The following is a 23,673-nucleotide window of genomic DNA, read 5'->3' on the forward strand; positions in this document are numbered from 1 at the left end:
TGTTGCGGCATCACCTTGGCCTGCGCCCCTCTCTCTTCCTCGTCTGTTTCTGCCTTTGACATCAACCGGGATCATCATTTCTTTCTCCCTTCTTTCCTTTCCATCTCTCAGGCCCTTGTCTACTTCTTCATCTCTTCCCGCTCTAGCTGTTCTCGCTTCAAGTGGCGGCAAAATGAAGCTCACTTTCAAGGTCAGTGTGCCCCGCCACTTTTGTTGTCTCTGCCGACGGCTGACTGGTCTTGTTATCAATAGGATCTGAAGCAGGAGAAGTTTGTGGTCGATGTTGAACCCTCCGAGACGGTATGTTCCCTGTCGTGGATGCGACTCGCCGACGTCACTCCAGTGCGGGGCTGAATACAGGTTTCCATAACAGGTTCGCGAGGTCAAGCAGAAGATTGCCCAGGAGAAAGGAGAATATGAGGCCGACCGGATGAAGGTTATCTATTCTGGTATGTTCTCATCGCGGCGAGATGGCCTCGTGGGTTGAATTTTGCATCTGACACACCCTTCTCTGCCGCAGGCAAGATTCTCCAAGATGACAAGACGGTCGAGTTCTACAACATCCAAGAGAAGGACTTCTTGGTTTGCCTGCCCTCCAAGGTAGGTCTGCCCCGTATTATGGATTATACTAGACACTAACGGCTTTGCCATCAGCAACCCAAGGCTGGCGGCTCGTCTGCTGCCTCCCCGGCACCCTCCACCCCTGCAGCCAAAATCCCTGCGTCGACACCAGCAGCTCCTCCAGCTCCTGCGCCCGCCGCTTCCACTGCTCCCGCTGCACCTGCTACACCCTCCCCCGCCACTTCCGGCGCGGCGCAGACGGCCAGCCAGGATCCTGCCTTTGGTGATCCTTCCGCGTTGGCGATGGGTTCTGCAGCGGAGGGGGCAGTGGCCCAGATGGAGGCTATGGGATTTGCCCGGAGTGACATCGACCGTGCCATGCGTGCTGCTTTCTTCAACCCTGACCGTGCCATCGAATATCTTCTGACTGTAAGTTTTTTTCTTTTTTCAAAAAAATTTAAGTGACTCGCGCTAATGTCAAACCTAGGGAATCCCCGAGAACGTCCAGCAGGAACAACAACAGCAACAACAGCAACAACAGCAGCAGCAGCAAGAGCGCGCTGCTCCGTCTGCCCCTGCCCCCACGGTCCCCACGTCCGGTGGTGAGGAGCCCGTCAACCTGTTCGAGGCCGCTGCTCAGGCCGGCGAGGGTGGTGGTCGTGGTGGGGCTCGGGCTGCCGGAGGCGGCGGTGGTGCTGCTGCTGCTGCGGGTGGCGAAGCTCTGCCCAACCTGGACTTCCTGCGCAATAACCCCCATTTCCAGCAGCTGCGACAGCTCGTCCAGCAGCAGCCGCACATGCTGGAGCCGATCCTGCAGCAGGTGGCTGCGGGCAATCCGCAAATTGCCCAGATCATCGGACAGAACTCTGAGCAGTTCTTGCAGCTGCTGAGTGAGGAGCTGGAGGATGAGGAGGGTTCTCTGCCGCCGGGCGCGCAGGCTATCTCGGTCACGGAGGAGGAGCGCGATGCCATCGAACGAGTACGTTTTCTTTTTTCAATTTGCCTCCATCTCAACTAACATGCTCTAGCTGTGCCGTCTGGGCTTCCCGCGTGACTCGGTCATCCAGGCCTACTTCGCCTGCGACAAGAACGAAGAGCTAGCGGCCAACTTCCTCTTCGACCAGCCGGACGAAGACGAGGAGTAAACACACCAAGAAAAACGCCCAACCCTGCATCTCTCCCATCTTCTCGCCTCTCATGTCTTGATGAATACCTCTCTCATTCTGTCCTGTCCTGTCCTGTCCTGTCCTGTCCGTCTGTCTGAAGTTGATAATGGCAGAGTTTTCCCACTTACCTACTCACTCCCCTCGCCTCGCCTCTAGCTGTCGTCTCCTAGATGCAACGCAGCACTTAGCCCGGCGTTTGAATTGCTGAGCGTGTGGACTTGACCGACTTGGCTTTTCTTTGCATCACTGGACTTTCCCCTTTTACCCGCTTTTTCTTTCTCCGGATACGACTGTGATCATGTATTTAACTAATGGGCAAAATGGGATTCTCTCGCTTGACCTGTGTCTTGTAGCTATAAATTTGTCGATGGCTAGGTGGTTCTACCGTATGTCGTCCACCACTTATTATTTGTAGATGCATATCTACCGGTTTTTTTTTTTAATCATTCGATATAGATCTGACCACTTAGTCATGTTTGTAAGGTATGACTTGGTCCGATGAAGTGATCACGAGAATAAAAGGAATGTCCGGGTCTGCTGACTGACAGGGACAGATAATCTATGTACCTAGGAGTAACTTGTTATCGATATATGTTTTGGTCTAGTGACGATGTACACTTTTGTACCTTCGCAGATGATCACAAGGAGTCGCCACCATTCTTCGCGTCATTTGCACTGAACTGGAGACGATCGAATCTAAATCGAGATGAGTAACTGTCATGCTATTCACTCGCCCATCCTGATGAGCGCTGGTGAGGTAGGTACCTGGTATCTATCTATCCGACCATCCAATATCCAACATACACGAAAAACAAACACAAGGAGCACGGCTCAATAAGAAAGAGAAGAGATATTCCTGAATCTGCCCCAAAACCCGCCCCAAAAAAGACTGAAAAAAAACCCCTCATTTTAGAATGAGAATAACAGAGTAAATAAAATAATAGGTCAGGGAGATAGAGAAAGAAAGAGACGTCGGAAAGATTAACGAGAACACACCCTCCGCACAGCCCAAACGCGCAGACCACGACGTCCGATGACTCTCTTCAATGTAGCGACGATGCCATCATCGCCGAAGTCGAGGTCATCCAGGTTTAAGTGTTTGCGGTATAGCCAGAGTGGGAGGAGCTCCAGGTTTGGGGAGCGGAGCGCCGCGGAGATAGCATATGGATCGAGGAAAGTCGCTGAGGCGGGAGCTACCAGGAAGACAGAGGTAGGTTTTGAGCAGGCGGGGACGACGTTGTCGAGACGGGTGATCATCTCCAGACCGGGGATGCCCATCAGGTCATGGGTTGTGATATCGGCGGAGGCGTTGGAGGGCTTGTTGCCGAGGAGCCACAGCGGCGGGGAGTAGGTCTTCCACCAGAAGACATCGACGCCGGAATGCGGGGAGGCAATGGTGTTCTCGACGATGGAGCGCATGGCCAGTTGCGTGGGTACAATTCCGCCCTGGTGGTAGACGCCCATGAGAAACCCCATCACGGCGTTGAAGACCACCCACACGGCGAGCAGGAGCCGCGACCTGCGCAGGCGGATGCAGCTGAGGAGGAGCGGGACGCAGGGCAGAAGGAAGCGTGGTTCCTGATGCGGGAATAGGGATAGCAAGACCGTGGCGGAGAGGGCGGACAGGGCACGCACATTGCGCATCCAGGATGGCACGAGCGGCCAACTGAATAATGAGGTGATCATCACGATGTAGGCTGGGCCGAGCAATTGGAAGAGGTTGGCGACGAAGTGTTGGTGGCGTGGGTGGAGGCCATGGACAGCGAGATTGGATGGGTCAGTGTTGTAGAGGAGATTATTGAGCGGAGTGATGATGGGCGAGCGGATAATGTCAAGAAAGGAGGCCGTGGGACGGTAGAATGCCGTGTCAGTGAATATAGCTATCGAGGTGAAGAAAAATCCAAACGCGAGGAAGACGGCTAAGGAGGAGGGTCTATAGTTAAACCGTGAATTAGCCTGGCACCACCAAACCATCCAAGCAAAACTCACTTGCGCCGAAAATGCGGCAGCAATTGCAAGCCGGGAAACAGCAGAAAAGCCGGGAAGGTGATGCGGTTGAACACGCCCACGACGGCGATGAACGAGAGCACGGCGTAGGAAAAAAGGACGAGTATTTCTATAAGTCAAGGATTAGCCTATCCCCTCACATACACGCGTACAAGAATAATCACCTTATTCTCAACAATGCGCCGAATCAGCACTAGTCCCCAAGCAACCAACAGCGTCTCGAGAGAGTTGGAGAAGGTGTGCGTCTGATACGTCCAGGTGACATAGGACGAGGCCACCAGGACGACGGTCGCGCGGCGATGGCGGGGCGAAGGCACCAACTCATAGACCGCCCAGTCTTCCAGTACAAAGCTCAGCAGGAACATGCCCGCGCGCAGCGCGTAGTATACCAGTTGCGGCGGTGGGTTGCCGGTGCCGATCTCGGTGTAGAACCACTGCAACAGGCTCATGGGCAGCTCGTAGGTTGGCCATAGTGGGAAGACGCTGCGGATGGGGTGGTCGGAGGTAAATTCCCAGGTGAGAGATGAGGGATAGGAGAAGATGCGGCCTGTTGGGGGGGTAGATGTGAGCGGATAGACTGAAAGGGGGTGTGGTCTGGATGTCCGGGGGGCCTTGTTTGGGTGTTTTTTTTTCACAGTTGGATTTTCGGAACGCATTGCTTGCAGCCACGGGAGAAGGGATGGAGACGCGTCGCCATGCGCAGACAGCCAGATAAAACGTACCTGCGAAGACCTCGGGGCCCTGGAAATTCTCATCGGGATGCAAGTAGCTGGGCGAGAGCGCGAAGTAAACACGGACTAAGAGCAGCAGCAGGTACATTCGTCTCCACATGATTCAGAGGGAGCGACCAGAACATGCTGGAGAAATAATAATTAGAGAAGAGAGGGCAAGAACATAGGTAAGAGGAAAAGAGGGAAGAGAAGATATGGTGCGTTAGGGGGAAAAAGAAAGCACGACGCGCATTATTATTATGGCGATGATATCATGCTCGGCTGAACACTGTACCGTCTGTACCAACCAACCACCCCCTGCATAGGGATAATTATTATGTATGTGTCTATGCTTGAGTATTTTTATTGCGTACTGGACTCGCTGTTTATCCTATTGTTTGGCTAGATGGTGTTTTTCTATAATAGAGTTGGTTGTCGAAGCCCAGTTGTATACCTGACAGAATATATATGTGAACGGTGTGTTACTACTGACCGAACTTCACTTGAAGTTCGAGAATAATAATCTTCTCCCATCCTAGTTATTATTTTGCCTAATCATCATGATCCAGTCATAGTTACCTACTTACTAGGCAGCATCACACCGTGGGGGCTACTGACTGTTTGCGCAGAGCCTCGTCACTGACTAACAGCCTCCACCTCCGTGTTCGGGTGGCCAGCTACTAACTAACTACACTTCCCTTCGACTCACCCTGCTCCATCCATATCGAACCCCCAGACTTGCCCGTCAGATATTTTCACACTCCTCTCTCCCGTTCTTCCATACAACCCACTCCCTCTCTCTCATCGTTAGTCCCACCACACCCCGCCCCGCCAACTGTCCCCTTCACAGACGCTGACCTGACCCAGTCAACCTCCACCTAACAGCAACATGAGCTCCATCATTCTCACCAGCTCCGATGGCGTAGATCTCACGGTCGGTAAGTTGCTGATCGGACTGTACCCTCCTTGAAGGTGCCTGCACTAACTCAGACCCCACCAGAGCGCACCGTGGCCGAACGCTCCGTCCTGATCAAGAACATGCTCGAAGATCTTGGCGACTCCGGCGAGGCGATTCCCATCCCCAACGTCAGTTCTTTTTCCCCTGTGTCTCCGATCAGCGGCCGCTGATATCGTGAAATAGGTCAACGAGGCCGTCCTGAAGAAGGTCATCGAGTGGTGCGACCACCACAAGAACGACCCCCCGACCGTGGGCGACGAGGACGACAACCGCCGCAAGACGACCGATATCGATGAGTGGGACCAGAAGTTCATGCAGGTCGACCAGGAGATGCTGTTCGAGATCATCTTGGTATATTGCTCCCTGCCTACACACCATCCCTGCGGCTTCGTTTGCCATGCTAACACACTACCCCGCCACCAGGCTGCCAACTACCTGGATATCAAGGCCCTCCTTGATGTCGGCTGCAAGACTGTCGCCAATATGATCAAGGGCAAGTCCCCCGAGGAGATCCGCAAGACCTTCAACATCCAGAACGACTTTACGCCCGAGGAGGAGGACCAGATCCGGCGCGAGAACGAGTGGGCTGAGGAGTATGTCTTTCTTTCTTGCCCTGTCCTTACTGAAGATGCTGCTGCTAACTCACTTATCCTTGCTAGTCGCTAAATATTCCCCTCTTTCCCCTCTCCTTCGCTCTACACATTTACGACTTGTGATTCCCTTTGCCTGCAATTCGAAGAAATGCTCTGATCATGTTGAGACTCGCGGGTGAAAGAGCCCGATGGCGTTAGGGTCAAGCCGCTTGTTTCTCTTCCTTTTATCTCGCTGTTGTGTTTTTCATCTACCGATCGACGTTTGACTTAGTGGGGAACCATTGCTTCCTGCTGTCAAGGCGGATCACAGTGATAATTGCTCTCTGCCTCCATGGATTTAAAAAGGAAGTCCATCTGTCCCCGGCAACGAGTTCAGGTTAGATGCATTAAGAGACGATGAAGTCATTGCTCAACCATAAGTCCGTGGTGTGTCGTAGGGTGAGGTGTATGTAGCCGTACAACGTAGTAGGTATCTTATGTCCGCCATCCGACAGAGCTTACGGTACGAAGTAAGTAACAAGAAAGAGAATGAATGCAAGACAAAAGGACATTCAATTCGATTCCATCACATTTTTGACTTTAGGCAGAACATCATTCCTCGCCGCTCCAACACCACCGTTCCACCAGCGAAGACAACATAACACTTAACCGCGCCACGCCCAAGGATGTAGTATCTGTCGTCCATGAAGAACGAGGTAGTTGACAATAGACACACTGCATCACAAAAACTTCCCGACCGGACTTGACGTAGTTCCATCGACTAGAGCAACCAAGCCCCGGAGAAAAAAAGCAGTATCACATCACATCACATCGCATCGTATCACGACATCGAGAGGATCGAATCGAAGCACATCGCAGAAACAGAGGTATCGAAACGAGCCGAGGACCGGAGGAGCGGGAAAAATTCGAGCAAGAAGTATCGAATTTAGATGTTCAGGCGGGTCTTGCGCCAGTGTCGCCGCTTAGCGTTGTATCTGTGAGAAGAAGAGGGTGTTAGTTTTGCTGTGTCTGGATGATCCGGCAAATATGGTTCCTCGTTCAATTTCCATCTTCATCTTTCATCTCCATCTCCCAACTCTGGTCTCCTTCCCCCAAACCAACCCGTATTTTGTAGCCCGATCGATCGGTTCCAATCCACCGCGAGGAACAGGGGTATTGGCAGCAGGGAGATTTACCTGATGGTGTTGCCGGTGCGCAGGCGAATCCACTGGGGGATGGGCCGGTTCTGGCGCTGGGCTTTGGCAATCTTTTGCTTGGTGCGGAAGGACTTGTGGCTCTAGACGGGGTGGATTAGTATCTCGTAGGCCGTTCGATATTGTGTCCAGCACATACCGGCATCTTGAAGGGTGTCGCGATGGCGAGCTGGTGGATGGGGAAGAAGTTGTCGGGAGTTCGGGTGGTTTGTGTGCGGCTGGGGCTTGGCTTCGCTTGGAAGGTCATGTGATTAGGTGCCTGAGGCAGGACAATTTTTCAGGCATCAATTTTATGATTAAGGCATCCACTGTTTCGATTCCCTGTCATGCATGAGGCTCGTCCTCGCTCCATGATCCCTACCTAATCGGTCTCTCCGATATGCCGAACGGAGTCAAATGTCGGTCAGCACGCTGCGGAAGAAAACCCCTCTGCCTGTCGTCCTTGGCACCTACCGGACCCAAATCAGGCATCCATAATTAATAATTAGTGCCACCTGGCTCGGGTGCTGGCCAAACCCGGCGCTAAGCTCCCAGAGGCAAAACGTCAGTCTGTCGCTTAGCCTAAGAGTCATCATGTCGTTTATGTCCTAGTGGGTTACGTGGTCCAGGTGTTTCACCACGGGGTGGCTCTCATGCCGAGCATGTCACATATTCCCAAGGAAGGGTGGTCCCTGGCATGCCCTTGCGCCGGAATGTGGTGTACCTACATGTCCCTACTAGAGTAGAGAGAGAACTACACGTCGTGCGAGAGTACGGGGAACAACAACGACCGTAATATAATATAGATCGATCGGGAAGGCGTCGACCTAATTCCACGGTCTGTGCATGCATAGTGTCCCCGGAAGCTGGGCCCTCCGAAAGATTTGATCTCTCGGGTACATTTGTTCTCCGAAATTCCTGCTTATCATTCATTAATTAATTTGGCTGTCTGAAATCCCTGGACTCCCTTGGATCCTGTCTGTCCTTTTCCTTCTTCTCTTTCAACTCAACTCACCTGTCGCCAAAACTGAATGGAGTAGCTCCACCCCGTGACGAAGTGACCCGCATCTTCTTGTCGCGTTCGTCGCTTATCCAACTACAAAATGCAGCAGCCGGAGGAAGGTGCTGTCTCCGCCGAGAAGGCCGTGGAGGAGACTGTGACGGCACCAGGGTCAGAAGAGAAGCCGCGCGACCACACCTACGACTCGGGCTCGACCCTCTCGGCCAACGGGAAGGAAAAAGAAGAAGCTCACAAGACCGCCATTTCGATCGACGACGATGCGGTCTTCGCCCACCTCCCCGAGCACGAAAAGGCCATCCTGAAGAAACAGCTGGATGCGCCCGTCGTGAAGATCTCCTTTTTCGGCCTGTATCGCTATGCCTCCCACATGGACATCCTCATCCTCGTGGTGAGCGCCATCTGCGCCATTGCGGCCGGCGCGGCCTTGCCCCTCTTCACCATTCTCTTCGGATCCCTAGCGACCAGTTTCAAGACCATCGCGCTCAACCAAACCTCCTACGCGGCCTTTTACCACGAGCTGACGAAGAATGTCCTGTACTTTGTGTATTTGGGCATTGCCGAGTTCGTCACCGTCTATATCAGCACCGTCGGTTTCATCTATACCGGCGAGCACGTCACCCAGAAGATCCGCGAGCACTACCTCGAAGCGATTCTGCGCCAGAACATTGCCTACTTTGACAAGCTGGGCGCCGGCGAGGTCACCACCCGCATCACCGCCGACACCAACCTGATCCAGGACGGCGTGTCCGAAAAGGTCGGCCTGACCCTGACCGCCGTGGCCACGTTCGTGACGGCCTTTGTGGTCGCCTATATCAAATATGCCCCTCTGGCGGGCATCTGTACCTCGACCATTGTGGCGCTGGTGCTCATCATGGGTGGTGGTTCGCGGTTCATCATCAAGTTCAGCAAGCTCTCGCTGGAGAGCACCGGTGCCGGTGGAACGGTTGCCGAGGAGGTGATCAGTTCCATTCGGAACGCGACCGCATTTGGCACCCAGGATAAGCTCGCCAAGCAGTATGAAGCGCATCTGCAGGTCGCCGAACGGTGGGGTATGCGTCTACAGATGGCCCTGGGTGTGATGGTGGGCGCCATGTTTGGTATCATGTTCCTGAACTACGGTCTGGGTTTCTGGATGGGCTCGCGGTTTTTGGTCGACAACAAGGTCGATGTGGGCCAGGTCCTGACGATTCTCATGGCTATCCTCATTGGTTCCTTTAGTTTGGGGAATGTCAGTCCGAACGGACAGGCCTTTACGAGTGCGGTGGCTGCTGCGGCGAAGATCTTCAGCACGATTGACCGCGTGTCGCCGGTGGACCCGACTACGGATGAGGGCATGACTCTCGAGCATGTCGAGGGTGATATTGAGTTCCGCAATGTCAAGCACATCTATCCCTCTCGTCCGGAGGTGACTGTCATGGAGGACATCTCGCTCTCGATCCCCGCTGGAAAGACCACCGCACTGGTCGGGCCGTCTGGTTCAGGAAAGAGCACGATAGTCGGCCTGGTCGAGCGTTTCTATCTGCCCGTTGGTGGCACGGTGTTGCTAGATGGCCATGATATCCAGGGACTGAACTTGCGTTGGCTCCGTCAGCAGGTCTCGCTCGTCAGTCAGGAGCCGGTGCTTTTTGGAACGACCATCTATCAGAACATTCGCCACGGTCTTATAGGAACTCGATTTGAGCAAGAACCGGAGGATAAAATCCGAGAGCTCATCGAGGATGCGGCCAAGATGGCCAACGCCCACGAATTCATCACAGGTCTTCCCGAAGGATATGAGACTAACGTCGGTCAGCGGGGTTTCTTGCTGTCTGGTGGTCAGAAGCAGCGTATTGCCATCGCTCGTGCGGTTGTGAGCGACCCCAAGATCTTGCTGCTGGACGAAGCCACTTCGGCCCTGGATACAAAGTCCGAGGGTGTTGTCCAGGCGGCACTCGACAAGGCCGCTGAGGGTCGCACTACGATTGTGATTGCCCACCGCCTATCCACCATCAAATCCGCGCACAATATTGTGGTCTTTGTCAACGGACAGATTGTCGAGCAGGGTGCTCACGACGATTTGGTTGAGAAGGGTGGTCCCTACCACAGCCTCGTGGAGGCGCAACGCATCAACGAGGAGAAGGAAGCTGATGCGTTGGTTGAGGAGTCCTCGGATGAGGACGACGAGACTTCCATCACCAAGAAGCACCTGTCGCGCGTCAAATCTGTCGCCAGTGGCGCGAGTGTGTTGAAAGATGACGTTCTTCTCCCCGAGGAGGATTTCAAACGCACCGATACTCGCAAGTCGGTTTCGAGCGTTGTTCTCTCGAAGAGGGGCTCAGAGGCTCGCCACAAGTACTCCCTGTGGACTCTGATCAAGTTTATCGCCTCGTTTAACAAGGAAGAGTGGAAGTATATGGTTGTCGGTCTCTTTTTCTCCGTCCTGGCTGGCGGTGGCCAGCCCGCTCAGGCTTTCTTGTATGCCCACGCGATCAGCGCGCTGTCTCTGCCCGCGAGCATGTACGGCAAGCTACGATCCCAAGCCGACTTTTGGTCGTTGATGTTCCTGGTCGTTGGCATTGTTCAGTTCTTTACCTTCTCGATCCACGGCCTCGCCTTTGCCTTTAGCTCTGAGCGACTTATCCGCAAGGCGCGCAGCCAAGCATTCCGGACCATGCTCCGTCAGGATATCAACTTCTTCGATAAAGAGGAAAACAGCACTGGTGCCCTGACTTCTTTCCTTTCAACAGAGACGAAGCATCTGTCTGGTATCAGTGGACAGACGCTCGGCACGATCCTGATGACCTCCACAACCCTCATCGCCGCGATGGTCATCTCCCTCTCCTTTGGGTGGAAGCTGGCTCTAGTTTGCATTTCGGTCGTTCCCGTTCTTCTTGCCTGTGGCTTCTACCGGTTTTACATGCTCGCTGCGTTCCAGCAGCGCTCCAAGTTGGCTTATGAAGGGTCTGCCAGCTATGCCTGCGAAGCCACCTCGGCCATTCGCACTGTGGCTTCCCTCACGCGCGAGGCAGATGTCTGGACGGTGTATCACGGCCAGCTCGAGGAACAGGCTCACTCGAGTCTCATGTCGGTCATCAGGTCGTCGACGCTGTATTCCATGTCCCAAGCGCTGGTGTTCTTCTGCGTTGCTCTGGGATTCTGGTATGGTGGTACATTGCTCGGAAAGCACGAGTACTCCACCTTTCAGTTCTTCGTCTGCTTCAGTGAGATCCTGTTCGGTGCGCAGTCCGCGGGGACAGTGTTCTCGTTCTCTCCGGACATGGGCAAGGCCAAGAACGCTGCCGCCGAGTTTAGAAAGTTATTCGACCGCCGCCCTGCCATCGACATCTGGTCTGACGAGGGCGAGAAGCTCGACACCGTCAACGGCGTCATCGAGTTCCGCGACGTGCACTTCCGCTACCCAACCCGGCCCGAACAACCCGTCCTGCGCGGCCTGAACCTGAGCGTCCAGCCCGGCCAGTACATTGCCCTAGTCGGACCCAGCGGATGCGGCAAGAGCACAACCATCGCTCTCCTGGAGCGGTTTTACGACGCCCTCTCGGGAGGCGTCTACGTCGACGGCAAGAACATCGCCGACCTCAACGTCAACTCGTACCGCAGCCACCTGTCGCTCGTCAGCCAGGAGCCAACCCTGTACCAGGGCACCATCAAGGAGAACATCCTGCTAGGCACAGACGCCGAGGACGTCCCTGAAGAAGCCCTCGTCCAGTCCTGCAAAGATGCCAACATCTACGACTTCATCATGTCTCTCCCGGACGGCTTCAACACGGTTGTTGGCAGCAAAGGCGGTATGTTATCCGGTGGCCAGAAGCAGCGCGTCGCCATCGCGCGCGCCCTCCTGCGCAATCCGAAGATTCTTCTTCTGGATGAAGCTACCTCGGCGCTGGACTCGGAGTCCGAGAAGGTCGTCCAGGCGGCCTTGGATGCTGCGGCCCGTGGCCGTACCACTATTGCCGTCGCGCACAGACTCAGCACTATCCAAAAGGCTGATATGATCTATGTCTTTGACCAGGGCAAGATCGTGGAGAACGGCACCCACCACGAGCTGCTGAAGAATAAAGGCCGGTACTATGAACTGGTCAATCTCCAGAGTCTGGGGAAGACCCATTGATCTTTGGTTGCATCTGTTGTGTTACCAGCGTTTTCTTCCCTGCCTTTCCTTTCCTTTCTTTCTTTTTTGGATCTAATCATCTTATACCCCTTTCCCCCTCCTCTCTTCTCTTTCGTTTCATACCACGAAACATCCAACCATCTCATCTCCTATATCTATCCTCTTCTATTTTACCACATCTTACCCTCTCCATTCGATGTATGCATTATTTATAGCTTTCCGCTCCTGTCCTCTTTTCTTGCCTCTTTCCTCTCTTCCCACTTTTCTGTCTTTCCTTGGTGTCGAATAGATCTGAGTCTATGGGGTGTGAAGGGTGTTGATCCGGCTTGGCTTTCGTGTGCTATCATGAGGATCTCATGCATGCATGCTCTTCTCTCCACTAAAAGAAATACAATGACTAGAAAATTGTATCAAAAGTTTGCACCTAGAATAGTCGTCATGAAGTTCGGCTCGACCAGTCCATGTTCCTCTAGCCTAACGCCGGAGACCGATAAGAGTAAACAGAAAAAAAGAAGAGCATTGCTCCTGCTCGCAGAAACCAACCAACCCCCCCGCTCAATCCTTCTCCCCAACCCCGAACTCCCGATGCACGTCAACCACCCGCACCCCGCGCGCATCAGCAATCATACCCATCAGTCCCTGCCCGACATCCTTGATCTCGTTGTACTCGTGCAGCAGACGGATGTGCTGCTGGACCGTAGTATTAGGGTCGTTCTTGCTAGAAATTGAATCCGTTTAGTAAATAGTAGATGGTTGGCACCAGCTCTGCTGGATTTGTGTGTGGACGTGTAGTTGGCTTGCGGTACGTACAGTTTGGAGGTGATCTCGGCCAGCTCGGCCTCCAGGTGGGTCGTCTGGGTTTCGAGATCGGTGATTGAGGCGCGGAGGATTTCCTGGGTGGGTTGTTAATTGGATGCAGTTAGGAGGGGTGTGTTTATAGTCTGACCAGGTTCTGTTCTTTCATGGTGAGAGTGACTGAGTGAGTGATGGCTGATGGTTGATAGTTGGGGCTTCCTGTTTCGGCAGTCAATACGAATACAGTACCAATCACCGGGCAGGGGATAGGCTTAATAAGCACGATGGAATTCATTTCAAGTTCAAATGTTCTATATTGATTCCAGGAGTCTTCGATTCTATGAAATATACTTCTTTATTAATTGATTTCATCCTTTCATCTTTCCTTTTCTGTCATCCAACAGCGTGGTGGATGATTGTCCAACCTTGAAGTATACCTATTCGAGGGTGGGTCCCCGACCAAAGGCGGAGGGGGCAGTCGTCAGCGCCGTGATTCTTTTCTTCTTCCCCTTCCTTTTCTCTCCCTCATCTCCTTCCCTCGCCCTACTCACCCACCCTCTCACCCACGATGGCCCGAATCGACTACCATGGGTCATTACTGGCCCTATTCTGTCTGTTCGGCTCGACCCTCGCGCATGGCGGCCATGAGAACGTTCCCGAAGACGGCGCCATGTCGGATGATCCTATCGTACGCGTTTTCCCCCCCCTCCTCCTCCGCGCTCCGCTCTATCCCCTCCGGACAATACAAAGGAAAGAAAGAAAGACACCCAAGCTAACCAGAGATTGAATCCGATAGGACTCGACACTATGGACGCACATGATCTTGATGGGTCTCACGTTCGGCATCATCTTCCCATTCGGCATGGTCCTAGGTGTAAGTTGGAACTTCACTTCTGCACGGCCTCCTCCGGAGAAGTCTCTCTAATGCTTCTGCTTGTCTAGATCGTGCGCTCGCGGTGGCACGTCCCCGTCCAAATCGTCGGCACCGTCGTCGCAGTGGTCGCCTACTTCCTTGGCCACGCCCACGGCGGCCGCCAATACGCACATAACGCCCACGCCTCCTTCGCGAACTGGTTGATGTTGATCCTGGTGGCGCAGGTTGTGCTGGGAGTGTATCTGAAGATGCACCTGAAGCGAGCTGGGCAGGAGCGCATCCGGTGGATCTTTGTGCTGGCGCATGGGATTCTCGGCAAGATTATGCCCGTTGTCAGCTGGGCGCAGATGCTCTTTGGGGGCATCGCGGCCCTGGGATTCTGTCGCGGGGATCATCTCGGACAGTGTCTTGCTCATTTTATCATGGGGAGCGCGTTCATTGCGTATGGGATTCTCTTGACGATTCTGTTGCTCGTGGGCCAGTTCTGGTTGCGTCGGACGGGACGCAGCCAGGAATTCTTCGATTCATTGATCATCGCTGCCTGGGGTTGCGTCAATACCTTCACCGAGCACCGCTGGGGTAGTGCTTGGGTCCACAATGACCTCCAGCATACGACCATGGGGATTGTCTGGTGGTGCGCGGGTCTGCTGGGCATGTGGTTGAGTCGCAGCCGCAATGGCCGGCCCAAGCGGAATCTGATCCCTGCCTTGGTCATCTTGATGACTGGCTACGCCATGTCTGCGCACCCGCAGAGTCTGATGATCAGTACCATGATCCACTCGATCTTCGGATACACCTTGATGGCGGCCGGGATCACGCGAATCATTGAGATCTCCTTCGTGTTGAAGGACAAGCCCTCGGCCAGCGCCACCGACGCATCGGAGACGAACAGCTTCCAATATCTTCCCCCCTTCGTATGTCTTTTCACCTCAATTTCTTCCAAAATCGAGCTAATGAAATCCCGCAGCTACTGTACGCTTCAGGCTTCCTCTTCATGGGCGCCACAGAAGAGCAAATGAAACTCCTCAGCGACGCCGGCATCACGCACGTCTCCTACGTGCTGATCCTGTACAGCATCGCATTCATCCTCTTCCTCTGTATGTTTCAAACTGCCCTCCAAGTCTGTATCAGACCCTAACTATTCCACAAAGTCGTCAACGTCCTCCTCCACATCTACGCCACCCACGCCTGGCCTAACCCAGAAGACCAGGCCGGTGCTGCCGCACCAGGTCCCAACGCCCGTAAAGCGTACATGAACGGCCGGGCACGGTCTGCCTCCGAGGCGCAGCAGATTCACGACGCCGAGACCTTCGAGCTGCATGGTCTCATCTCTGACGATGAGCACGACGACGAGGATGTCCCCGGTGGCTCGGGCGAGCACCGAATGGGCCCGAAGAAGGCGATCGATGAGGAGAATCCGTTCACCAAGGAGTGAGACGTCTCCAGAGCGATTGATTGAAAATGCGTTCTCATCATAATATATCCACCCCACCTTGTCACCGCTTTCTTGAATGTTGTTTACTACAAAAATTGTTCGCATATCTATTTTCTTCGTCTTCTTTTTGATCTGAGGGCGCTGTTGCTTAAGGACTACTCACTCGCCTTTGATAGAATGGAGTTTATTCGAACATGATCTTGCTACTATGGTGATGCTGAATGACAGCTCATAGTGGATCTCCTAAGATTCAGTTTCTTCTTTTGCAGGCAGTAGGATATCGAGCTCTATCGTACACGGATGAGAAATGACATGACATGACGGCATTAATTGAGCCCTCCCCCATCGAGGAATGATGGCAGAACCGGTGAAACAAAAACATATGCTAATACAACGTGGCTCGTTCAACCAGAACCAAGAAGAAAATAAGCACCATCTCCCATGTCCGACCAGACAATCATGCAATAGTAGTAGGCGGCACAACGTCCCCATCCACCGGAATGGGATTAGCCACCGGCGGCACAGCAGCCAGAGCCTCCATCACCGGCGGGAAAAACGGGTGCAACGAATAGATAGGGCCAATGGAGCGATCACCATCGAAAAGCAGCAGATTCTGCAGCGGCTGCTCCCTCGCGGAGAGAACATTGATAACGTCTTGCGCTAGGGCCCCGCCCATGAACGCCGCGACAGGACTCAGCTCGCTGCCAAGATTCTGCAGGAACTTGCGCAGGAACTCCGCGTCCAGTGTTTCGGGGTCGAGCTTGAGGAAGTGGTGCGCTTCGCGCGAGAGCTTGGTGAATTCGGCGAGGTCGATCTGCGAGAAGGTCGGGAGCGCGCCGAAGCCTTGTTTTTGGAATTCCCAGAGCGCACGCAGGCAGCTTAGGAGTGGCGTTACTTGCTTGCGGCGCCGGGAGTTGCGCGTGAAGTCTTCGGGGAGGGGGATGTGTTGGCCAGGAGTAACGGGGAGTATGTCTCGCGCTTGGTGATCAGCTCGATGGTCTTGTCGTTTTCTTTCTTGGTAGTGATGTCCACGACGCTGCGGGTAGGCGTTTCTTGTTGTTGAGGCGGCACGTTGGATTTGGCGCGCTCGATCACGAAGTCGTGGGTTATCAGGTCCGCGAAGACATACCCATAGAACCCGTGCAGGCCGGCGGCGTAGAAGGGCTTCTGGGCGACGCGGCAGGCGGTGTTGATGGAGTTGTAAGTCACAAAGTCGAGGTCTGTGGCGATGGTCACGTCGAATTGGGCGAAGAACTCGGGTGATTTTGTCCTGACATCGTCCGTGTCGATTTGGAGGTCTACCCGTGGGTTCATCTTGTGGATTTGAGGCCCGGCTGCTTGCGCGCGCTGTGTCTGTCTGTCAGTATTTGGTTGGTCCTCATACGAGTAGAAGGAGGGACCGACGTTCTGCCCGACATGCTCCTCCGACACGAAGAATTGCGCGGCCAGGTCGTCTTCCTTGACAATTTCATGGTCGATGATGGTCAGCGAGCCGATGCCCGCCAGCACGAGGTTCTTGGCTACTTCGTTCGCGAGCGCTTTCACGCTGACCAGGAGGATCTTGGCAGCTCCGATTCTGGGAGTGGGACGTTAAGTTTGATGGAGAAAAACAAGGCTAGGAGTTGCTCACTTCTTCTGTGCGGAGACTCCCCACAGTCGGATCTGGCGGTCGTAGAGCGCAATCTCAGCTATTCATGGCACAGGAGTCAGTGGGAGTTGTTGATCCGAAAGGTGTCGGAGCGTACCAGCGCTGATTGACCGCTCGGCGTTTTCTGGGTCTGCCATGGTGTCTTCTAGATTGTGTTGGGGAGGAGGAACCCAGGGGGAAGCAGGGTGATAAGCTTGGAACTTGGAGATGATGCTCAACTTAATCAGCCAACTTAATCATCACGTGTGGCCCTCTCCTGCGTTGTCTCTTCCCCCCCCACCTCATACCAGACATCATTGTGCCCGTCCTGGGCTCTTTCTGTTTCAGTGTCTCTTGATTGTCTCCCCCTAGATCAACCTTTGATAGCCCACACCCCTGGTCCATCTGTTTGGGCCCTGAAGCATGGTACGTTGTTACATCATCGCCCAACTAACCCACCCTCCTAGCTAACCAACACCGCGATAGTCGGGCAATTACGATTACCCCCTGCTTCGTCCCGCCGCCCATCTCGGGGCTCTAACGAGCGCCCACCGCCCCCCAGTGTTCTCCGTCTGCAACACCTTCGGAACTTGGTGAACTCGGAGCGTAACCGTACCAGTACTTACAATACCACCCGAGCCCTGGAGACGCTGAACCAAGAGGAACATTATCTTGACCGAATTCGCGATCGAACCAACTTTGAGCAAGCTCGTGCGGCAGTTGACCGGCAGATCCAACAGTTTGAGTTCAGCAACCCAGCAGAACGAATCCGCAACCTCTGGCACGATCAGCTCCGCTCCGAACGCTCCGAACGCTCCTCACCTTCGTCATCAACCTCGACACCCCAAGAGATGGAACCGCGATCCAGCGGCCGGGCCTTCCGGCGTCGTACTCGGCCAGAGGACCGTCAACGACCTCGGGACCCCCTGACTTCGCTTCACTTCTCGACGAGGCGGTATCCCAGCCCAGACCGCCATCGTTGATCCCACTGTCAACTCAAACGAGCCGTGAGGGCCGAGGGAGACTGAAACGCCGCAAGCTCGATGCAGACGATAACCGGGAGGGACTGCGGGGCTTTAATTACGGCCAGTTCGGCCAGGTGGTTCCGGGAGCGCTGAAGATGGAGATTGCTAGCTGTGACGGCGGGATGTATGACCCAGATGGGGACAGCTCCCTGCCAGAGAATGTGCTGCGAAGTGACCAGTCGGTCTACTGTACCAAGTCGGACCGATGCAATCTAGTTCTACGTCACCGCGGCGAGGCGCCCTTCTGCTTGAAGAAAATTGTCATCAAGGCTCCCAGAACCGGGTTTGATGCTCCGTACGTTTCTTTCTGTTCGTCTGACGTTCTGACAAGTGTTGACCCGCTTTGATTTAGAATCCAAGAAGGCATGGTATTTGTGTCGATGACGTCGGATGAGCTGCTCGCGCGCACGGCGGAGTATCAGATTCAGTACTCGAACACTCGACGGCGGCGTCGAAACCGCCGTAGTGGCATGCAGCCGTCCCAAGAGTATCTTACCGCACATCGATCCCCTCTCCAATCCCTCGAGCGCACGGTGCTGATGGGGCCTGACTCGTCCGCGTCGGACCCTGAGCTTCCCGCTACTGACCGGGAGGCCAACGACCCGCAGGCCGAATTCCGTGTAACAACGGAATACGACGAGAATTCGGAGGAGACTGGCTTTCTCGAACCCGAAGCAACCGAGGATATGAATGTCCTGCCCCTCGCGGAGATCGAGAGGATGAACCAAGTCGACCAATCGTCCGATTTCATGTGTTCCGACAGCGATGAGAGCGAGAGTGATGACGACGAGGAGGATGGGCACAACAGCAACCTGAGCACGTTTACTCGCCGCCGCCTGGAGCTTCGACGGCGCATCGGTTCCATGCGCCGTCAATATTCTGCCGAAGAACGCGAGCTCCAGAGACGTCGGCAGGGCCCGAGTCTCGTCGACCCCGTCCCGCCACCTCCTCCTGCCCCGGCTCCAGATGCGGCACATGACAGTAACTCCTCAAGCCCTGAAGTTCTGAAACCGCACGCACGCTTTTTTATCGAGCGCGAGAAGAGCATGGTCAGCATCAAGTTTGATCCTCCACCGTATGTATTTGTCTGCGCTCTTTTCTTTTCTGGCCCGCATCCTTACCTCTCTTCTAGATCTGGTCGATTCATTCTCATCAAACTATGGAGCCCCCGCAGCGACGGCAATATTGACATCCAAAGCATCATCGCCCATGGCTTTGCGGGATCCCGCTTCTTTCCAGCTGGGGGTTTTCGATGATGCCCATGCGTTTTCCCGTACTTTTATGACCCTAAATGATGACATGAACTTTTCGTTATATACTTCCCCAGTACATGTAGATGTGTTGCTATGAATAGAACCGGTCGGTCTGCCAAAAAGCTTATTTAAACCAAGAGGGCTTAGCGTACCCCTCGTATTCTTATGTCTTGTCTGACCCCCCCTATTTAGCACATCTCCATCTTCTTTCGTGACGGCCAAAATCCAACAGCAGAAATCCTCAGAAACTCTCAGCCATCCTCTCCCTCCAAAATGGCCCGCAAGAAGGCTCTCCTGATCGGAATCAACTACACCGGCTCCAAACACCAGCTAAACGGCTGCATAAATGACGCCATGAACGTGCGCGAATACCTGCTTCGCGAACGTGGTTTCTCCCCGGACCCGCGAGACATGGTTATCTTGACCGATACACCGCAGAATCGCGGCTCGCCGTTCTTCCCCACGGGCGCCAATATGCTGGCTGCCTTTCGGTGGCTGGTTACGGGCAATAATCCGGGCGACTCGGTGTGGTTGTCGTATTCTGGCCACGGGAGTATGCTACCTAGCTAGATTTACTTGGCGACCCGGTGCAGTGGAAGTTCTGACGTGATGGTAAACAAACAGGCCAAGTGCGAGATCCGGATGGGGATCGAGATTCTGGGTATGAATTGATTTCTCCTTCAATCCAGACGTCCTGTGCTGACATCGCTTAGCTTCGATGACACTATCTGTCCCATTGATTTCGAACAAAATGGACAGATTACGAGCGACACGGTATGTGAGCGCATATTTCCCTAGGAACCACTCACACTGACTCGAACCCCCCAAAGCTACACAAAGTGATCGTCTCTCCCATGAACCCGCGGTGCCGCTTAACAATCCTCTTCGACTGCTGCCATTCCGGCTCAGCAGTGGAACTCCCTTACGTGTTCCGGCCCGACGCCGACGGCCGGGTGAACTTGATGGGCAATGTTAAAGAGGGTCTTTCACTAGCCAGGGAGGTATCGGGTCTGCTCCACGGCGGATTTTCCATCGAGAAGGTCCACGATGTAGAGGCGCTGATTGGGCGCGGAACGTCCTTGCTGCATAAATTCCAGCACCCAGATGCGGCCTCTGATGAGAATGGACTCGCGGATGAGAATTTCGTCGAGGATTGGCGCAATGAGGGCAAGGATGTGTGGATGTTTAGTGGGTGTGCTGATGATCAGACTTCGGCCGATACCAGTATGCAGGGTCTTGCGACAGGTGAGTGCTTGGACCGGATATTTTCATTTTCTCAATTTGAAAAGTGTGTCTGTTAACGTGTATACACAGGCGCGATGTCGTGGGCTTTCATCAACACCATGAGGGCCAATCCGCGCCAGAGTTATGTGCAGGTGAGAATGGCTTACAATGATCATGTGAAGATGGCTGATAATCCGCTAACCTCAATGTTTGGATAGGTTCTACAAAATACTAGGGCTCTGCTGCAGTCTAAGTACGCACAGATTCCTCAGCTATCTATTGGTGGTAAATATGACTTGAACCAGCCGGTATATCTTTAAAGAAGGCACATAGCGCAGGATATCGAAATTCCATACTTTGTTTGGTATTATCTTCATTTATCTACTATTCAGATCCTGCGCTTCACTATTATTCACCAGAAGCCCGATGATGGTAGGCAAATCCCCACTAGCCCCTGGCCCCTAGCCCCCGGAATAATTTAATCGCCGGCATGTTGCTCAGTTGCCTCACACACCTTATTTTGGCGAGGCATAGGAATATTTATAAATGCTTTAAGTATCACTCCAGATAAGGGGGTAAGTTGGTGATTTGGGTTTGTGGAAGACATTTTATTATGGGGGCTTCAAGTTCCTTGTGTTTTGGGTATGAGTTATTATGGTAACCTCTTTAGGGGATACTCCTAAAGAGCGAGGCGGAAGTTGTTATGGGAAGGGAATCACAAACAACCTATTCGATACCTGTGTGTTCATGAGAGAGACCAGCGCGGTTCTAAATTTGTCGGGCGACACACCACAATTTACCCTCAACTTGGCAACTAAATTGGCTATCACATGCATACCTCCTTCGCCTGACCATGTCGTTCATGCAACACACCATGGCTTTTCTATAGAAAGAGAGAGCTCGGGATATCTGTCCTGGCTGGTCACCAAACGACCCCCATTCCTTTGACTCTCATATTCGCAACAATAACTAATTACAAAGTACATTCGCCTACTCCGTCGACCGCCCCTTCCCATTATTCCCTCCCTCAAAGGGGAAGTAAATTTTTTTGTTCAAAGTGTACCAGTAAGAAACACAGAAGAACACCCAAGTCTCGGGATTCTGCCGTACAAGTTCAAGGTTGGTAAGTTCGCCGTCATTTTGATCATAGTTCTTAATGTCATCAGGATGGTCTAAGTTGGTGCTTTTCGGGACGTTTTCGGAAGAATCTAACGCCGTAATAATGGTGTCAATATTGTCTAGAGAGCTGTTAGTATCTGCTATAAAGATATCGGGTTTAGTCATACAGCTTGCATCAGGACTGTCCCAGGCGTGGACTAGATGGAAGACCTCATGGAAAAGGACGCCACTTCGCGGTAAGACTTTTTCAAGCGAAACAGAGGCGGCACCACGGCCACCCAATTTCTGTGACCTCTCGGTGTCAGAAAAGGCTATAGGGCACAGATCCATCACGGATGGTCTTGTGTCTAAATAGGTGCCCCCTTGGCTCCCAGTGAAGCCACAGTACCCCTGATTATTATAGTTCTTCTGGAAAGCATATTGCTTAAGAGTGCTTGACCAGTATGGCACCAGGTCGGTTGGTATTTGCTCAGTAGCCGTGAAAGTCCGTAAATATTTGGAGTAGGAAAGGTCGTCTTTAAGCTTCATTGGTCGACCATTAGACATTTTGACATCGCCGTCATAATCTAGAGAATCATCATCCCATGTTTTCTGCTCTAGCCAGGAGCTACCGCAGAATAACCACGGTGTGCCGCTACCGAGGTTTAGGCTTCCATGGAAGAATTGAGATACTTGCTCAAGTTTCTCTATGGATATGTTTAGCCACCAACCAAATAAGTGAAATAAAGGAGCCCGCTCACTTCTTGTTATCTCTCTTTCATTCGCAGATGTTTCTGTAGTAATCCCTAGGAACTGTTCAAGGGTGGCCATTGCGATTTTATTTCCGTCGCTAGCATCCAAGAATGCCTGGAGACCGGCCTTGGCCATTTCCTTCGATTCATTTAGCCAAGCAGCGATCGCTTTTTGACGATTTGCATCACACCCTCCATTAGTCCTTCCTGACTTGATTTGGAAGATCTCCTGTACGGAGGGATTGGCTGAGGCGCTGTTCTCATTCGTGTCGCAATCATCTTCGAAAGCATCCTTATCACTGAAGCTAGCGATGTCAATGCCCCATTTTGAGATAGCCTCCGCACTTGGAGCATAATATGGCTCAAGTCCTTTTTTCCATATCATAACCACCTCTTTTCCAATGGATATCTCCAGAGTTGGTTTTGTTCCCTCACTCACCCAAGTCAAAAAAGCCCGTTTGTCGTATGATTTTATGGATGATTCCCATGGTCTCACGGGGATTCCTAAGGTTTCGTATAAAACAATCCCAAGAGCGTCGAATGCCGGAAGGAACCTTAATGGCCGTTGGTACCCTGGACTTAGGCCCACAACGCCTGCGCCCATAATGTTGCCGCCACTTGCCTGCAGCTCTGCTAGAATATCCTTCAAGGGCGAAATCTTCCCTCTGGTCTCGATTTGTCCACCCTTGGAATAGCGCTTTGTTATCTCAACATCTTGGCGCCATAGTGATTGAGCCATCTTGAGAGCTGACCAATTCTTTTTCGCCATAGTCACCACACTGCTTAGTGGGATCCCGAGCACAAGAATAGCTTTTTCGGCAAACACATAGACAACCATTCTCTCTGTAACTTTGTCCTTTGCCATTCTCACTCTGGCGTTGACGCTTTCCATGGGAAAATCTTGATAGATCATACCTACTGTTTCAGGTAGATCAAAGATCGAGTCTCCCTGGAAGTAGTAACCGTTGATCTTGTTTTTTTCGTACTTGATTTGCCAGGTACTAGGATCGTCATACTTATCAATCCCATTATTAGGTAGTAGCTTCCCTGATACACGTTTTTCTATCGCGAATCCGAAGACTTGAGAAAAAAACGCGAAATATATCAAAACCGCAAGAGGCCCCATCTTATCGGTGTCGAGCAAAGGTGTTGAAGTAATCACGGAAGCAGTCCAGGAGAGAGCCAGGGAGGGAAGCCTGGAATGGAGGGAGATAGTAGTCAGAGGCGCTGAGGATGACCTTCTCCCTTTATCTTGTAGAAAATTCTCTTCAAAGTACAACAGCGCCAAGGATCA

At 53.1% G+C, this 23,673-nt stretch overlaps 11 protein-coding genes across 11 annotated transcripts; 6 read left to right on the forward strand and 5 right to left on the reverse strand.

Annotated features, from left to right (window-relative positions):
* Nucleotides 1-172: 172 nt before the first annotated feature.
* Nucleotides 173-1,706, forward strand: N7510_006852 (putative UV excision repair protein (RadW); the record flags this gene model as incomplete). The annotated part of the gene is made up of 7 exons (XM_056978777.1): nt 173-190; nt 253-300; nt 374-449; nt 521-600; nt 655-990; nt 1,049-1,540; nt 1,590-1,706. The coding sequence occupies 7 exons, from the start codon at nt 173-175 to the stop codon at nt 1,704-1,706; spliced, it is 1,167 nt and encodes a 388-aa protein (XP_056831820.1).
* Nucleotides 1,707-2,708: 1,002 nt separating this feature from the next.
* Nucleotides 2,709-4,565, reverse strand: smp3 (glycosylphosphatidylinositol-alpha 1,2 mannosyltransferase smp3; the record flags this gene model as incomplete). Its single annotated transcript, XM_056978778.1, has 3 exons — nt 2,709-3,843; nt 3,879-4,281; nt 4,457-4,565. The coding sequence occupies 3 exons, from the start codon at nt 4,563-4,565 to the stop codon at nt 2,709-2,711; spliced, it is 1,647 nt and encodes a 548-aa protein (XP_056831821.1).
* Nucleotides 4,566-5,333: 768 nt separating this feature from the next.
* On the forward strand, nt 5,334-6,068 carry skpA (SCF ubiquitin ligase subunit skpA; the record flags this gene model as incomplete). Its single annotated transcript, XM_056978779.1, has 4 exons — nt 5,334-5,382; nt 5,445-5,530; nt 5,586-5,753; nt 5,826-6,068. The coding sequence occupies 4 exons, from the start codon at nt 5,334-5,336 to the stop codon at nt 6,066-6,068; spliced, it is 546 nt and encodes a 181-aa protein (XP_056831822.1).
* Nucleotides 6,069-6,920: 852 nt separating this feature from the next.
* Nucleotides 6,921-7,435, reverse strand: N7510_006855 (60S ribosomal eL39 domain-containing protein; the record flags this gene model as incomplete). Its single annotated transcript, XM_056978780.1, has 3 exons — nt 6,921-6,969; nt 7,171-7,271; nt 7,328-7,435. The coding sequence occupies 3 exons, from the start codon at nt 7,433-7,435 to the stop codon at nt 6,921-6,923; spliced, it is 258 nt and encodes an 85-aa protein (XP_056831823.1).
* An 835-nt stretch (nt 7,436-8,270) lies between these two features.
* On the forward strand, nt 8,271-12,296 carry mdr1 (ABC multidrug transporter Mdr1; the record flags this gene model as incomplete). Its single annotated transcript, XM_056978781.1, has 1 exon — nt 8,271-12,296. The coding sequence occupies one exon, from the start codon at nt 8,271-8,273 to the stop codon at nt 12,294-12,296; it is 4,026 nt and encodes a 1,341-aa protein (XP_056831824.1).
* A 555-nt stretch (nt 12,297-12,851) lies between these two features.
* N7510_006857 (SWI5/SAE3 family protein) lies at nt 12,852-13,260 on the reverse strand (the record flags this gene model as incomplete). The annotated part of the gene is made up of 3 exons (XM_056978782.1): nt 12,852-13,014; nt 13,107-13,189; nt 13,243-13,260. 3 exons carry the CDS (start codon nt 13,258-13,260, stop codon nt 12,852-12,854), a joined length of 264 nt encoding a protein of 87 aa, XP_056831825.1.
* A 399-nt stretch (nt 13,261-13,659) lies between these two features.
* On the forward strand, nt 13,660-15,400 carry N7510_006858 (Ytp1 family protein; the record flags this gene model as incomplete). The annotated part of the gene is made up of 5 exons (XM_056978783.1): nt 13,660-13,779; nt 13,888-13,965; nt 14,034-14,879; nt 14,933-15,062; nt 15,117-15,400. 5 exons carry the CDS (start codon nt 13,660-13,662, stop codon nt 15,398-15,400), a joined length of 1,458 nt encoding a protein of 485 aa, XP_056831826.1.
* Nucleotides 15,401-15,857: 457 nt separating this feature from the next.
* Nucleotides 15,858-17,185, reverse strand: N7510_006859 (E1 ubiquitin-activating protein AOS1; the record flags this gene model as incomplete). Its single annotated transcript, XM_056978784.1, has 4 exons — nt 15,858-16,278; nt 16,362-16,976; nt 17,031-17,088; nt 17,146-17,185. The coding sequence occupies 4 exons, from the start codon at nt 17,183-17,185 to the stop codon at nt 15,858-15,860; spliced, it is 1,134 nt and encodes a 377-aa protein (XP_056831827.1).
* A 265-nt stretch (nt 17,186-17,450) lies between these two features.
* On the forward strand, nt 17,451-19,308 carry N7510_006860 (uncharacterized protein; the record flags this gene model as incomplete). The annotated part of the gene is made up of 4 exons (XM_056978785.1): nt 17,451-17,453; nt 17,495-17,982; nt 18,033-18,347; nt 18,405-19,308. The coding sequence occupies 4 exons, from the start codon at nt 17,451-17,453 to the stop codon at nt 19,306-19,308; spliced, it is 1,710 nt and encodes a 569-aa protein (XP_056831828.1).
* A 270-nt stretch (nt 19,309-19,578) lies between these two features.
* On the forward strand, nt 19,579-20,747 carry N7510_006861 (caspase family protein; the record flags this gene model as incomplete). Its single annotated transcript, XM_056978786.1, has 5 exons — nt 19,579-19,858; nt 19,930-19,966; nt 20,019-20,079; nt 20,136-20,550; nt 20,620-20,747. The coding sequence occupies 5 exons, from the start codon at nt 19,579-19,581 to the stop codon at nt 20,745-20,747; spliced, it is 921 nt and encodes a 306-aa protein (XP_056831829.1).
* A 772-nt stretch (nt 20,748-21,519) lies between these two features.
* Nucleotides 21,520-23,505, reverse strand: N7510_006862 (uncharacterized protein; the record flags this gene model as incomplete). Its single annotated transcript, XM_056978787.1, has 3 exons — nt 21,520-21,767; nt 21,816-22,334; nt 22,389-23,505. 3 exons carry the CDS (start codon nt 23,503-23,505, stop codon nt 21,520-21,522), a joined length of 1,884 nt encoding a protein of 627 aa, XP_056831830.1.
* Nucleotides 23,506-23,673: the final 168 nt, after the last annotated feature.

The sequence above is a fragment of the Penicillium lagena genome (assembly GCF_028827675.1).
Source record: "Penicillium lagena strain IBT 129212 chromosome Unknown utg000005l_segment0_segment0, whole genome shotgun sequence".
NCBI lineage: Eukaryota > Fungi > Ascomycota > Eurotiomycetes > Eurotiales > Aspergillaceae > Penicillium > Penicillium lagena.